At 37.4% G+C, this 16,697-nt stretch overlaps 1 protein-coding gene across 3 annotated transcripts in view; it reads right to left on the reverse strand.

Annotated features, from left to right (window-relative positions):
- Positions 1-14,526, reverse strand: part of RFC1 (replication factor C subunit 1) — a 65,878-nt gene extending 51,352 nt beyond the window's left edge. For all 3 annotated transcript variants that reach the window (XM_054582053.1, XM_054582051.1, XM_054582050.1), the window contains exons 1-2: positions 14,400-14,526; positions 849-977 (exon numbers count right to left, since the gene is read on the reverse strand). In XM_054582053.1, the coding sequence (XP_054438028.1) occupies positions 849-977; positions 14,400-14,402 (132 nt within the window). In that variant the 5' untranslated portion in view covers positions 14,403-14,526. The remainder of the gene's footprint in view (positions 1-848; positions 978-14,399) is intronic.
- Between the last annotated feature and the right edge of the window lie 2,171 nt (positions 14,527-16,697).

A 16,697-nucleotide genomic window follows, 5' to 3' on the forward strand; every position in this document is an offset into this window, starting at 1 on the left:
TGCAGGTCCTAGGACCTGTCAACCTCCATAATCACATGAGTCAAATCTTTATAATAAATCTCCTTATACACATACATACATACCTACACACACACCCCTACTATTTCTGTTTCTCTGAAGAACCCTGACTAATACAGATTTTGTTACTGAGAGGTGGAGTACTGCTGTAACAAATACCTGAAATATGGAAGTGACTTTGGAACTGGGTAATGGTAGAGGCTGGAGGAGTTTTGGGGTGCATGCTAGAAAAAGCCTAGACCGCTTGGAAGGGCCTGTTGGTACAAATGGGACGTTAAAAGTGATTCTAGCAAGGTCTCAGGGATAAAAGATGAGACCTACAGAGAAAGCCTCTATCATCTTAGAGAATACATGTATCATCAAAAACATAATGTTGGTAGAAATACAAACATTAAAGGTCATTCTGGTAAGGTCTTAGACAAAAAATGAGGTTATTGGAAACTAGGAAAGTCAATCCTTGTTATAAAATGACAAACTGTTACCCAAGGAGGACAAGCAAAAAAATAAGGCCTGCCTCCAAAGCCCATCCTCACCAGAAGTCTAATGCCATTCACCTGGGGAAAAGCACTCATGTCTCTACAAGCAAATTCTGGTCTTAAAATAAAGTTTTAGCAACTGAAGAGTGTCCCATCTCTACTTCAGGAAACCACCAACGTATAAAAATTCAGTAAGCCACAGTAATTAGAAAAAACTCCGTATTATTTTTCTTTTTCCTCTGCTAAATGAGTTGAAATCTGTCTTTACTCAAAGCTCCTTCAAGTCCTATTAAGTCTAGGAAGTGAGTTGACTTAACTTTTCATACAATTCTAAATTGTATTTGGAAAACTGACCTTGATTTCCTTTATTCCTTTCTTTGCTTTTAAAGTTTCTTCAGCGGACTTTGTTTTCTCATTCTTCTTTACTGTCTCACTTGCAGATTTCTTTCCACTTGGTATAACCCCAAAGAATTTCCGAATATCCTAAAAGAAAAAAGGAGATTTGTAACTAAACATTAACTGCACAAAATTCTCATTTCAACTGGAAAAAAGGGGACAGCTCTATACACACACTGGTTTACCCCAAGTGATTCAATCATCATGAAACCGTTGCGTGTCTAGCGGCATTGTCTTCACATGCAAAAGTTAACTGACAGAATTACCTGAGTTAAAAATGCTTTGCCTAATGAAAAGCAATATTAATTCTAAGAATCTGGCCAAAAATAAGCAAGTACAATTTTTGTTAACAATCGCACAATTACTGGAGGGGCAAGTAGCAGGCACCGGCTGACAGCGCGTGCACGACGCACTCATCCCGCCGCCCCAGGCGCGGGGGCAGAGACGACAGAGTTGACGAATGTAATCCTTGCCGCTGGGATTTAAACTCCAGTTTAACAGAATAACAACTCTTAACAAACCTGATCACTTAAGACTGTAACAACTAAGAACCTTGACATTATTTTCCTTTATACGGTATTCCAAATTCTGAAGAAAAAATTTTGATCCTTAGTATGATAGTCTCTTTAATTACTCTAACTCCAGTGTGAAACTGCAGAATTCAAATTAATCATACTGAAACATTTACAATGTAACTTACAATTAAAATCACTTTTCTTATCTTTTCCATACATATTCCTCCCTACCCTTTTAGATTTTAGGTTTGAAGAAACTGCTATAGAGAAAAGGGAACAGAACCTTTGAATCAAAAATGGGCAGAGGACCTGAACAGACACTTCTCCCAAGAAGACCTACAAATGGCCAACAAATATATAAAAAGATGCTCAACTTCACTAGCTATTAGGGAAATGCAAATCAAAACCACAATAACATACCACCTCACACCTGCCAGAATGGCTGCGATCAATAAGACAAATAAGAGCAAGTGTTGGAGGGGTTGTGGAGGAAAAGGGGCTCTCCTTCACCGCTGGTGGGAGTGTAACTGGCACAGCCACTTTGGAAATGGGGGTTCCTCAAAAAATTAAGAATAGAGTTACCACATGACCCAGCAACCCCTTTTCTGGGTATCTACCCAAAACACCTGCAAACTCTTACTCACAAAGATATATGCACCCCTGTGTTCACTGCAGCACTTCTCACAGTGGCCAAGACATGGAGCGATCAGTGTCCTTCAATAGAGGACTGGATAGAGAAAATGCGTCACCTATGTACTATGGAATAACAACTACTTAGCCATAAGAAAAAATGAAATACTGCCATTTGCAACAACATGGATATACCTTAAGGAATATTATGCTAAGTGAAACAAGTCTCATAGAACAAACTAAGAACCATATGATTTCACTCATATGTGGGATATAAAACTGAAACTCATAGACACAGACAGTATGGAAGTTCCCAGAGGGAAGTGGGGCAGGGGAGGGAAGAGGCAGTTAGTAAAGGGTAAAGGGGCCAAATACATGGTGACGAAAGATAGTCTAACTTTGAGTGGCAGGCACACGCTCAACGCAATATACACATCATGTATCCTAGAAATGTACACTTGAAACCTATTTAAACTTATTAACCAATGTCATCCCAATCAATTTAATTAAAAAATAAAAATATTTAAAATTTTTAAAAGGTCTTGGTTCACATCTCGGCTTTAATGCCTTCTATTGCGCAAGTGTGAGCAAGTTACTTTATTAGTCTGTTTTCTCATCAGTAAAGTAGAGCTAATAACACCACCTGTATGAGAATTAATTATGCATTAATCACAATTTTGGCTCAGTAAAAAGCCTGCCTTCCCTTCCTTTATAAACAAACTATTAGCCCTTTGTCACTGAAACTTCTCCATTTACAATGATCTCTGCTCACAGTCAAGGGTATAAGGAATACAAAATGAGAATTTAGGCTCTGAATTTCAAAGAACTGGGTTCAAGAACCAGTTATACCTATTTCCCTCTTCTTATCCTTGATGATTATAATTTTGAGTTTTCAATCCTTTTTATGTGTTCCAACCTATCTCACTTTATTGCGGTGACAAAAATGCCTGTAGAAGTATTTTGTGAAGTACAAGAAAGTAAATAAGCAGTTATTTCCTAGATCTGGCAGTAACTGTCATACTCTTAAAATGTCAAAAACCCCAAATGTTTTACACACACACACACATACACACACGCGCAGCTTTGTGGAGTTCAAAGCAGATAAATGGGGTACACAGACATGTTAAATTCTGTCAAAAATGACTGATGATTTCCCTGGTTTTATACGCTCTTATATCAATTTTCCAATTAGAAAAGTCACTAATCCATCCTAATATAATTTAAGTCTAAAAAATTCTATAGAACAGATACCTCAGCTATGAAACTGGGACATTTGTGCCAGATGCAAAAGAAGAGATGGATGATAAACAAAGCCAGTCTTCCATGTAACCTGCCATGGCTGCCAACTACTCACTCTATTGCTTCTGGAGGAAGTGAGAATTTCATATTAGAGTTTCGCTTTTGAAATTACCAAGTGGTTCTTCATTTCAGTGGTAACTGTTTAAAATGAAAACATGGACACATGCACAAAGTGCACATGCACTACAGAAATACCAAAACTGAGGATTAATAATCAAATTAAAGGCAGTGGTATTCTTCAATCTGTTTTAGAACCACAAATGCTTAAAACAGCAAACAAAACAAAACATAATTCAGGAAACGAAATGGTAAGGCCTGGCGAGCTCTCTGATTTTTGTCTGTCCCACACCGCTACTCCTCCACACCGTTGTATTTCCTTCCTAAGTAACTCTATTCAAATACCCTTTCTTTTCCTTTCCCTTTATCCTACCCTACTGTCCCACACTCCCTATGCCTTATACCCGACAGCAGCAGCAGAATTAAAGAAATTACAGCATCCTGATCTAACTCAATATACACTAAAAGTCGAAGATTTTTGAAAAGAATTCTCATCAAAATTAAAGCCATTTTATGCGCACGTTTTTAGTATTATCTCTAATGTGAGCAGCACCTTCTGTATAAACATCTACAAGGCAGAGGTCACCAATTTTGCTTCACTTTATAGAATGTGACTTTACCTTAGTCTTCAATTAACATTCTCTGTCTAGTATGCCAGGTCTTCAAAGATTTCAAAAACTGTCAAAAAACAAGTCTAGTGGCTAATCATATTCCCAAATAATGAATCTAAATGTCACCTTACCTGCACAGAATAACACACTGAGTATATATTTTTAATTTACTTTTCTAATCTTGACAAAGGGAAGGCCTTCTAAGCAAAACATAAAGGTTAGAAACCATCCATATGGCAGATTCGACTAGATAAAAATAAAACAAAAAGTGCCATAAACAACGTTAAAATACAAGCAACTAATTTGAAAATGTCTACAAACATATGAGTTCCTACAAATCAATAAAAGATAACCCAGTAGAAAAATACACAAGAGCTACTACTAATAGGCAAATTATAAAAGAAATGCAAATGTCCAACGAATATAAAAAAGATGCTCAACTTCACAAATAAATAGATAAATCAAAACTTGATTATTTTTCTCTTAAGTTTTGAAAGACTGATAATGCCCAGACTCATCAAAAATGTGGGAAAACAGATGCTCACACACTACAATGCTGATGATAAAAGTAAAAACTGGTATAACCTTTTCAGAGGACAATCCAGCAATAATATCAAAATTTTAAATGTGTAATACACTTTATCTCAATAATTCCATTTCTAAAAGAAATTGTAAAAGAAATAAAGATACTTTTATTTGGTGAAAACAGAGAGAGTAATAATTAACTTTATTAACTGAACAAACAGGTCAGTTCAAAGAATGCAAAATATGTAGGCCATGATCACACAGAAGTTAAAACAAATTTTATCAAAGATAGCTAGTAAGTTTTTCATGATTTTACCTGCAACTATTGTACACAGATTTCTCTCTTCTGAAGATCATATGAAGTAAACAGGGCAAATATAATGACATTCCCTTTTATAGATGAGTAAGTGGAATTGTAGTCAAACTCAGGCCTTCTCTCAATTTTGCCACTTACTACTACTAATCAATAACTTGGCTTCTCTGTCCTTTAGTTTCCTCCTGAGGCCACTTGCCTCATAGGATTCCTATGGGGATTACAGGTAGCAAACCAAAAACCTCCGGAGTAAAACCTGGTTCTCCTCTTCCAAATCTCTTTCATAGTTTTCCACTAGACTATGACGGCCTCTTCACAGTTTTCCTGTAAGTCTAAGGATCTATACAAAAGTAGCCATTCCCCCACAATTAGCAATATTGCCTTTCTAATTTCCTCACTCCTGATACATTTGATTCTTGCATGCCTATAAATAGGCACTGTGCCAGGGGCTTAAGACACAAACAGGAAATAACTCTCATGAAGCTATCTGGGAAACAAATTACTATATTAAGAATTAGGTACAAAACAGTCCTAAGAACTAATCACAAGACTATGAACCAAGAAGGAGCGCTTGACACAGAACGTCCCAGGGAAGGCTTCTCACAAGAGCCCAACACCTGGAAAACAGAACGGAAGTGTCTCAAAAAATAAAAAACAGAACTACTGTGTGAACCAGGGATCCTGCTTCGGGGTATTTTGCCAAAGATACCCAAAACATTAATTCAAAAAGATATATGCATCCCTATGTTCACTGCAGCAGTATTTACAATAGCCAAGATATGGAAGCCAGGAAAGTGTCCATAGACCATAAAAAGGGAATGAAATTTTACCATTGCTACAACACGGATGGGCCTAGAGGATATTATGCTAAATGAAATAAGTCGGAGAAAGACAAATACCATATAATTTCACTTATATGTGGAACCTAAAGACAAAAACAAACAAAACAGAAACAAACTCAGATACAAACTGATGCTTGCCAAGTGGAAGGGGGTCCCCGGGGCTGGGTGAAAATGGTGAAGGGATTAATAAATTGGCAGTTGCAAAATAGTCCCAGGGATGCAAAGTACAGCATAGGGAATGCAGCTAATAATACTCTTAACAACTATGGATGGTTTCAGGTGGGCACCAGACTTACAGAAGAAACACTTCATAATTTACTTAAATCTCTAATCACTATGCTGTATACCAGAAACTAAGAGAATATTGAATGCAAACTGTAATTGAAAAAAATTTTTAATTAAAAAAAAGAAAACAAGGAACCTAATCTGGGTCCTAAAATGATTAGAAGATACTTTTAGTAGTCATAGAAATACGTTTGAATCCATCGCTCTAAGTTCCATAAAGCAGGCTTGCCTATCTTACACCACTGTGTCTCAAGTACAGGGCCAGCATCTCAAATAGGTAAATGCTTAACAGTCACTGAACACATGAGCAGTGCTCCTAAGGTCGCTGTCCTTCACACCTGGGCTCAGACAGGTTCTTAATTGTGTAAAATAAAACTCACTGTAGATTTGTTTTTAAAGATTATATATTAAAAGTCTTTAACTGGGATTAATTTTTTGGGGGGGGGACATTAATATTTTGCTATGACTTTACCAATTGCTTTTTAAGAAATTTTACTTGCGTATTAAACTAAAACTTACTGTGTATTATTTCTGAGGTAAATTATTAAAGTTGACCTATAATTGATCCTTATAACATGGACTCATCATATTAGTATATTGTGGCTACAAAAACCGAAATACCTTTAGAATACTTCCTCTTCTTCAAATTTGTTTTTAGCCAAAGTTGTTCCTTTTTTTAGAAATCAGAAATATCTTTATATATAACCAATACTAATACAGCAAGAAAGATACCAACGAGTGAACAAAATGTCTGAATAAACCTTTGAACAGTAACAGTAGCTAGAAAAAATTTTAAGCACCTGCGTCAACTTCCTTCACTCAATCGTTCATTTATTCATCCAACAAATATTTAGTGAGAACTTTCTATAGGCCAAGAACTATTCTTCATGCTTGGGATAAATAACACAAGCCAGAATCTCTATTCCCATGGAGATTTCATTCTACTTTCTGCTCCTGGTCTTTCTGCCTTTAGAAAATGAGGCAGGGCATAGGGAACAAAGAACAGACCAAAAAAAGCGCAGCAGGGGAACAATGGGGACTGATGATGATGGGGAACACGCTGCATAGAAACTGTCCCCCCTGCTCACTCTCAAATCTATTCCGCACACCTCAGAGGCTGCTGCCAAGGTAATGAAAGACCTATTTTCATCCTTAGTTGTGTTGAGATAGACATGGGAGATTCCAAAGTCATAATATTTATATCATATGAGCCTTAAATGGCTCTCTCAATCAAATACTGTATCAGAAAGTTTTCAGGTACCTGATCCAAAAATAGAAAACACAAGGCAAAATTAAACATGAAATAGAAAATATCTAATTTAGGTTTAAAGTTCTTCATGCCTATATAATTGGGATAGCTGAAGCATTGGAAACTGTTCTATGTCTTACTTAATGGTTTATTTCCACATTTTGACATTTTCTCCAGGACTACTGTACTCTTGACTGTGGTTTTTATTCATCAAGAAGTCAAATTTTACAACCGACTTCTGGTCTAAAAAAAATCATATTTAAACCACTTGAATGAACACTGAAATTAAGCTCACATCAAAATCAGCCCTATAACCTACCAGAGTACATGCTGTGTTTCTCCGGGCTACATTATTCATTGTCATTAAATGTTCAATAGCTCCAACATGAAGTCATGCAGAAAGGGATGGAAGAGGTGTTTTCATACCAGTAAGTAGTGAATTCTAGTTGATTATCTTTGGAATTACAAAATTTATTTTTACTTACTCATTCATCAAATATTTACTGAAAATGTGTCATGAGCCAGGTGCTATACAACAGTTCCCTATCCTTGTTGCCCCTACCCTTGCAGAGCTTACTGCTAGTATAGGAAGCTGTCAATAACAGGTTGCCTGTCTATTAAAATATGCCAAAATGTGTGCCAAGGAAACAAAGTAGGTGTTCTTTTCACTAACCATACCAGTCATTTTTACACTGTTCTGCACTCTGGGCCTCCTCTGAGCTCCATATTCATGTAGCATCTGCCAGATACACCTGTCCAAACGCCCCAAAGGTCCCTCCAGCTCATAAGCGCATATTCCTCTGAGAAATGCTTTGCTCCCTTTATTTCCAACCTCAACACATAGTATAACCGTCCACCCAAAACAGAAAAATGGACACTGTTTTCTTCCTCCCTCAGACCCTCCACCGAATCACCCCCACAACCTCTCTCTCAAATACTGCTGTCTTCTTCCCTCTATTCCTACTGCCATGGCCCTGATTCAGGGATTCATTCATCTACTTATCTAACAAACCCTTACATAAGACCCACTCTGGGCCAGGCGATGGTTTAAGTACCTTAAAAATATTAACTTATTTAATGCACAAAACAACCCTATGAAGTTTTTTAAGTTCAATTCACAGATGAGAAAATTAAGAATGCCAACAAGACATTCTCTAGGAAAAATTCTGAAACTTAAGATGCTCCTAAATTTAAGCAAAAAGACTTCTTGCATTTTCCTACCCTAAGCTTAACTAACAATTCTACAACACTGTTAGAGAGAAGCAAATGTGATTTATAATACATATGCTAGGACGAAGTACCAGACTTCACCAAGTACTCAAAAAAAAACAACAAAAAACAATTTTTAAGTCTATTATCTATAACCAATCCATAATCAAATTACTGATTGATTTATAACCAATCAAGTTGGAAACGCAACTTAATTGGTTATAAATCAGTAATTAGATAAAATTTTTTGAAGTATTCCTCGACCCACACAGAGGTAAACTATCATAATACCAAGCTGGCCAAAAAGGTCATTTGGTTTTTTCCATAAAATGGCTCTAATAGCACTTAGTTGTCTTTAACTTCATTTGAAACAATTTTGTTAGGTTGTATTGTGACAGCTGTCATAACAGTGTGCACTTCAGAAAAACATCAAAATAGGGGGATTTTTGTGTAGCAATCTTAATACTGAAGATAGAAGACAATAAGCAACATTTTCTGCATATTATGCTTTATTACTGTGAGAAAGGTAAAAACACACCTGAAGCACAAAAAAAGATTCGTGCAGAGTATGGATAAAGTGCTATGACTGATCAAATGTGTCAAAAGCGGTTTGTGAAGTTTCATGCTGGAGATTTCTCGCTAGACGATGCTCCATGGCTGTGTAGACCAGTTGACGTTAATAGTGACCAAATCGAGACATTAACTGAGAACAATCCATGTTATACCATGCAGGAGATGGCCGACATTCTCAAAATAACCAAATCAATAAAATTTTTGGTGAAAATGAAAAAATGTGCCTTTTATTTTTATGGAAAAAAACTAAACCAACTTTTTGGCCAACCCAATACCTTTAGTGTTTGAAGGCCAAAGTACCAACCTTGATATATATTTACTTTGACATATACCCAAACAGCTCCAATTACTTTTTCCCACTGTTGGTGTACTCAATCAACAAATAAGTTATATCAATACTTGCCTATCAAAATGCAAAAAGAAAGCAAATTATATCACTGCCTTAATTTACCTTTGAAGAATACAGAACTTTATGCATAAGTACTACAGTGTTCTGCAGATAAGTTGCTAAAATATAGTTCAACTTTATTTCTCTATTTTGAGCATAACAAAAAATTACAAATATTTGATTTTTATACAGTACATCAAATCTACAAGCAGAAATTAACACAATTCATAATATCTATAGAAATGTAAAGATGTTTTTATCTTGAAAACCACCAAAATGCCTTATGTATCTGACTAAAACATACAATGATATAACTGATAGCAGCAGAGAAAAACTATGAAATAATTTTAAAGTATTTTAAATTATGTTAAGGCCTTACACTCTGAAAGCAAAAAGCAAGCTGTCAGAATGCTTTTCCAGAACATCAGAAATAAGACAGATCTGCTCTAGACTTCTGTAACTTTTATCCAAAATTGTAGAAGTTCTAGCAAAAGCAATTGAGAAATAAATAAATAAACAAACAGATAGTAAAAAGCACTTAGGCTGAACAGGAAGAAGTAAAATTATCTCCATTTGCAGATAAAATAATCTTATATATAAAAAAATCCTAAGAAATCCACTTAGAATCTATTAGAATTACTAAATGAGTTCAGCAAGGTTGCAGGATACAAGAACAATATGCAAAAGTCAATTTTATTTCTAAACTCTTCGATTTATTAAACTCAAAAGTGAAAACATGAAAACAATCCCATATACAGTATCATTGAAAAGTACAAAATATACAGGAATAAACTTAACAAAATAACTGTAAAACATAAACTCTAAAAACTATAAAACACTGTTTAAAGAAATTAAAGATCTAAATATGGAATGACATCCCATGTTCATGGAACAGAAGACTTAATATTGTTATGATGGCAATACTGCCCAAACTGATCTACAGATTCAAGACAACTACTATCAAAATCCTAGCTAGATTCTCTGCTGATTCTAAAATTAATATGGAAATTCAAGGGACCCAGAATAGGCAAAACAATCTTGGAAAAAAAGAATAAAGTTGAAAGAGTGATATTTCCCAATTTCAAAACTTACAACAAAACCATAGTAGTAAAGATTGTGTGTTTATTAACGTTAGGATAGACATACAGATCAATGGAATAGAATTGAAACTCCAGAAATAAAAACTTCACACTTAATGGCCAACTGATTTTTTAATAAGGATGCCAAAATAATTCAATGGGAAAACAATACTCTGCAAATGGTGACAGGGCAAGTGGATATGCGAAAGAATAAACTTGGACCCCTACTTCATACCATATACAAAAATTAACTCAAGAGGAACCAAAATCCTAAATATGAGCCAAAACTATAAAACTTAGAACAGAGGCATAAATTTTCATGACCTTGGATTAGGCAATGAATCCTTAGCTCTAACACCAAAAGCTGCATCAAACTTGACACTTGAAACATGATCGAAACTAGAATGAAAAAGGCAGACAGGCAACAATCTAGAGGACGACTATTCCAAGGAGAGGAAGCAGCACGAGCGAGAACCAAGATAGTGTTAGCTTAATACATTCAAAAGACAGAGAGATGAGATCAGGGAGGTAGGGAGAGGACTAATAGGCCAAGTGCAGTATATATGACAAAAGCCACATTACAACAGGGTCACAGCACTGCTGCAGGGGCAGCATTCACAGAGCAATCTAAGATGTGAAATGTGTCCATCCCCTGAGTATGGCAATGAAACAGCTCAAATTACAATGTATTTTGACTTACCTGACAGCTCTTCAAAATGACTCTCCCATAAGTCTCTTGCGTGTTTAATTAAACCGTATTCTTGTATTTTCAATAAATAATTATACCAGCCAATGATTTACATATACTGACTTAAGGTTTTATTTGCATCTGACCAATTGAGTAAATCCTCATAGCAATCCAAACCGTTTACATGGCTTCTTAATTATTGTGGGTTCAGTTCCAGACCACCACAGTAAAGTGAGTGTAACAACCAAGCGAGTCATAATCTTTCTGCTGATGAAGGGTCTTACCTTCAATTTGTAAAGAAAAATCTGTGAAGTTCAATAAAGCAAATCACAAAAAGACGAGCTATGCCTGTATTCTTTCCATTTTCATTTTTTCTTTCATTTCCTTTAATAGACAATATAGTAGCATAGTTCAAAATTCAAGAGTAAAGTCTCCCACCCTGCCACTGAGACACATACTTCCCATATTTGCAGGCAACAAATGCTATCAATTAGCTGTGTCTTCTTCCTGAGAAATTTGATATATCTTCAAGCAAAAAAAGCATAAATTCTTTTCTCTCTTTTACTGTATAAACTGGTAGCATACATCACTTATTTCCTGTATCTTACTTTTTTCACCTAATTAGCTTGGCAATTGTTTCATACCCGGGCATAAAGATTTTCCTTTTTTTTTTTTCTGGTCCTCACCTGAGGATATGGTTTTGTTCTTTTTTTTTAATTTTAGAGAGAGAAACATCAATAGGTTGCCTCCTGCACTCACCACAACTGGGGATCAAATCCACAACCTAGGTATGTGCCCTGACCGGGAATTGAACCCACAAACTTTTGGTGTACAGGATGACGTTCCAACCAACTGAACCACCCAGCCCCAGCCAATGTTTTCCATTTTTAATGGCTGCATAGTATTCCATTTTGTGGATACCATATTTTATTCTTTTATGTGTAACTTCTAATTAAAAAATGTGAGAAAAATGAAGTTCCTAAGGCAAGACAGGTTAACCTTGTATATATAAAAAGGCTTCAGAAAATATGTAAATCCTCTCAAATGGTGTAGATGTGCCCATATATATTTCTATGGGCATAAAATTTGCATACCATCCACATTATAAAAAGGGCATATGACTCAAAGAGAAGTTAAGAACCACTGCACTATAACTTGTATACAAATGGTCAATAAACATTTGTCGAACAAAATTTTATTCTAAGGTTTTGCTAATTTTTATGCTAGAGACAGGAAGACTAAATTAAATACCAATATAATCCAAATTTCTTCTCTACTTTATTGAACATGAATTGCTGTTTCCCATTAACAAAGAGCAAAACTAACCAATTTGACTCTTTTTCTTAGAAGGGTTTTATTTTTCATATGCACCATGTGAAAAGGAATCCTAAAGAAAAAAAAAAATAACCACAACTTAAAGTACCTTGATGAGCAGGTGAAAATAATCAAATGAAAGTTGACTATACAAGCTGCTGCTTACCATAACAGACAACAGCAGAGGCGTCTATGATGCTCCTTAAACTCTAGGTAATGTTCCATATAGAGTCCTTCCTGAGAAAATTAGATCATTGGTAGCATGCAGTGGTATGCCTACCGCATGCTAGGCACCAAAATGGAAGCTTTACACGTATTATCTTGTTTAATCCTCAAACTAATTAAGGCAGCTGTATTTCCCCACTTTCACAAGAAAGAAAATGGAGGCTTAAAGAATGTAAAGTTAAGCTATTGCCCCAAACCACAAAACTATTAAATTGCAGAGCAAGACTAAAACTCCTCATTCTCACCTTCAAGACTCCAGATCTCATCCACTTTCCACAATACCATAGTGCCTAAAGTTCAATGTAATTACGATCATTTTAGGGAGGCGGTGTAAACTAGTGATCAGAAACCCTAAGTTCTAATTCAACAATTTATTAGTTGTATGACAAATTGTTAAAACTCTGAAAGCCTTCTTTACCATCTGTAAAACTAGACTGCTATGAGGTTTAAATGAGAAAAGGTACATGAAACAAACAGCTCAGATACCTTAAGATACTTGAAAAGGTAGCTATAATCAATATTTTCTTTGTTTTTTTAACATTTTATTTGATTATTTTTAGAGAGAGGAAGGGAGGGATAAAGTGAGGGAAAGATAAATGTGTGGTTTCTTCTCCTGCGCCCCCTCCTGGGGACGTGGCCCTCCACCCAGGCATGTGCTGGTTCAACTGGCAATTGAACCAGGGACCCTTTGGTTGGCAGTCTGGCGCTCACTCCATTGAGACACACCAGTCAGAGCGTAGAGGATAAATATAGCTCTATTTTATCCTTCTTTCAATAGAAACAAAAGAGCTACAAGGTTTTCCAATTTGGCATAAAAAATTTTCACCCCCAGAATGCTGGCATTGTGACAAACGAAAGAATGATTGAAAGGTTATGTCTAATCAAGTAGATTCTGCCTTAATGAAACATCGTAAATTGCCCTTTAAATTAAAATATTTCAAACACAGACATATATCGATTGCCCTATCAGCGTTGATGTCTATTTTGACCACTGCATAATTATTTCACTCTTAAACTCTTCATACACAATTATGCACTCAGGCTTCTGGGTTTGATTTTTTTTTTTTTTAAGACTTTTAACATCAGGTGATAAGCGATTGCAGCTGTCAAGTGTATTACATCTGTTTCACTCACGGAGTCGTCCCCACCCACCCTCGCCCCCGGTAAACCATATTAACCCTTTGACTTCTATGAATTCAGCAAAACAACATAAAATATACTCCCCCATACCCTTGGTCTCAAAGTGCCTATATGATGAGCTCGTGAAGCTGTTAATGACAAAAGTTGAACACCTGAGATAACTTATTTATAAGAGAAAAGTTTGTTAGGTTCTCTCCCCTTGCAACCTAAAGATTTAACAGGATTCAAATGCTTCAGGCAGGGCGTAAACTGAGGTGTGGGGCAATGCAGAACGAGTAAATAACTTTACCGGCGCGCCCCAAAAATCACCTTCAAGACTCTCTTCCTTTCTCCCTTCCCTGGAGTGGAAAAGAGTCAATGGGCCGCGAAGCACCCAAATCCCTGAGCGCTGGCTGCCGCCGAGAGCTGGAGGCAAGGTCTGCGCCAACGCCGGGTCTGTGCCTTGCTCCCCTGGGAGCCACACACCGCCGTCCTCCCACACCCCTCCATCCCAAGAGTGGCCCGTCCACACCCGGCCTGCAAAGTCTCCCAAGCCCCAGAGCCGCTGTGTCTCCCCATGGGGCTCACCATCGCAGCCCAAGGATTAAAGCGCGGGCACGCAGGCCGGCGGGCTGGGGAATCCGTTACCGGGGATGGGGATCCACTCGCGCCAACAACTTCTCCGTCGAAGTGGAAGGAGGCGGAGGCAGCGGCGCCCGGTGATGACGTCAGGAGGCCCGCAGCCTCCCTCCGGCCGGGGCCCGAGGCGGGAAGTGCGACGTGGACGCCAGTGCCGCGCCGAATGCTGGCGTGCCGCAGCCATCGCGAGGAGCGACGGGACCGTGGCCCGCGCTGGGAGCTGCGCCTTCGGGTTTTGGCGGGGTTAGAGTTCTCGAGATTGGTTTCCTCGGAAAGGCGCGCTCCCCGGGTTCCTGCCAGCTTCCTGTCCGGGGTGGAGGCGGTGCATGCCCCACATTAGATTTCAAATGTTTCTACCCACAGCAAGAAATACATTTTAGATTAACCTTTCATACATATATTTAAATATCGCTCTGAAACAAGAGTTTCACCAAACAGTATTCACCGTGATCTTTTTGTTTTTAATGTTTGATCCACCGATTGGTTTTTTAAGTGGAGGTCCACAGATTGAAAATCATCAGGTTAAAGACCCATCTTCAGGTGTATAGTTTCAGAGCAAAAAAAAAAAAAAGGCCTAGTAAAATCACCTAGCCATCACCACCCACTCCATTTCATAAATGAAAAATATGAGGCCCAAACAACCTAAGGACTCCAGCTTTATTCCACAACTAAACCAGACTACGAACCTACGCCTCCTCATTCCCAAACCTGCGCTGCCAAGTCCCTGGAAGAGCAGTGGTGTGTGAAGCCCTGCCATCCACAAGGTGCATGGTCCTAGAAAAACAATGATCCAGGAAGCTTTTGGAGTAAACAAGTTTTATATTACTAGATAAGCAACGGGATTATGGAATGAAGTGTGACATCTGCATATAATTTTAAGAGAAAACATGAGCCCCAAAGGCGTTTAGTGGGAAAAGCCCTAGACTTTCAAATCCTTAACCAGCTACCTCTGTTAGGACTAGCACTTTGTCACACCAGTATCTCTACAGTGAAAGAGAGCAAAGCCTCTGCAACACAACAAATGGCTATGCATGGAGAGCTGGTATTTATCAAGCCCCTGCTGTAATCTGTGTTATGCTTACAATTATGAACTCTCCTAGTTTTGGCTCACTTAATCCCCACAATGACACTGGCTACTATTATTTTCCCCAGTTTACAAAGGAGTAAACTGTTACTCCCGAACAGGGCCTCATTGTATGGGTCCCCTTTGAAGCCAATATGCTAAGGTTCCCAGCCCTGCCACTTGGCTGTTGGATGACCATGGGCAATTTACTGTGCCTAAGTTTGCTCATCTGTAAAATACGGATAATAGTACTACTTCATAGGCTTGTTCCTGGCACATAAGCAGGTAATAATTTTTAATTCAGCTATCATTATCACTATTAATTATACAAAGCTAGGTATTATCAAGGGAGATAATTCCAAAAAATGAATTTAACTACTTCCCAATTTTGCTTGGAAATACTTGATTGGGGACAAGAGGGGTCATTACATCCTCTGTTGAGAGATTAATAAAAAACTATGAACCTACTCCCCAGAAAAATATACATAGCAGACACATCACCTAAATCTTTGCCGATATGAATCCATACATGAATCCACATGTGAATCCAAATACGAATCCATATATGGAAATGTCCTCACATCAATTATGTAAACGGGCCTGGCTGAGAGGAAGTTGCACTTCCCACTCTAGAAAAAAAAGGGGAGCCAGAAAACAAGGACACAATGAGAACCGCTCACAAAACCTTCCCCAAGAGAGGGGGCTACTCCCTACCTGGGCCAGAGTGGTTAGCAGACAATATTTGAAGATCATAGCTGGAGACACCCCCAAATTTGATGAAAAACATGAGTACTAACATTCAAGAAGCTCAGAAAATTCCAGCTAGGATAAATCCAAAGCCATCTATACAAAAACTCAAATTTTGAACAAATTCATTTCTGAAGTATAATTATAGCTGGTGCCCTATAAATAATTCTCCCCCTGATGGAGCTAACATTGTTATCACTGCCCTGTATGCCTTCAACATACTAATAATAACACAGCAAGGAAATCACACGTTACAACAACATTAAACCATTGCTTACACGAAAAAATACTTTCATAATAGATTTTTCTGTCCCTTCGCCTATCCACCAAGCAAACACATAATCATTTTGGGAACTGTGTACTGTAAATATAGCTTAATAAAAACATTAGATTGTGAATATAATAAGAGAAAGTAAAAATTCTTATTTACCAAAAAG

The sequence above is a fragment of the Pteronotus mesoamericanus genome, unplaced genomic scaffold, assembly GCF_021234165.1.
Source record: "Pteronotus mesoamericanus isolate MK-2021 breed Mesoamerican mustached bat unplaced genomic scaffold, CSHL_Meso_final contig_68, whole genome shotgun sequence".
NCBI classification, from domain to species: domain Eukaryota; kingdom Metazoa; phylum Chordata; class Mammalia; order Chiroptera; family Mormoopidae; genus Pteronotus; species Pteronotus mesoamericanus.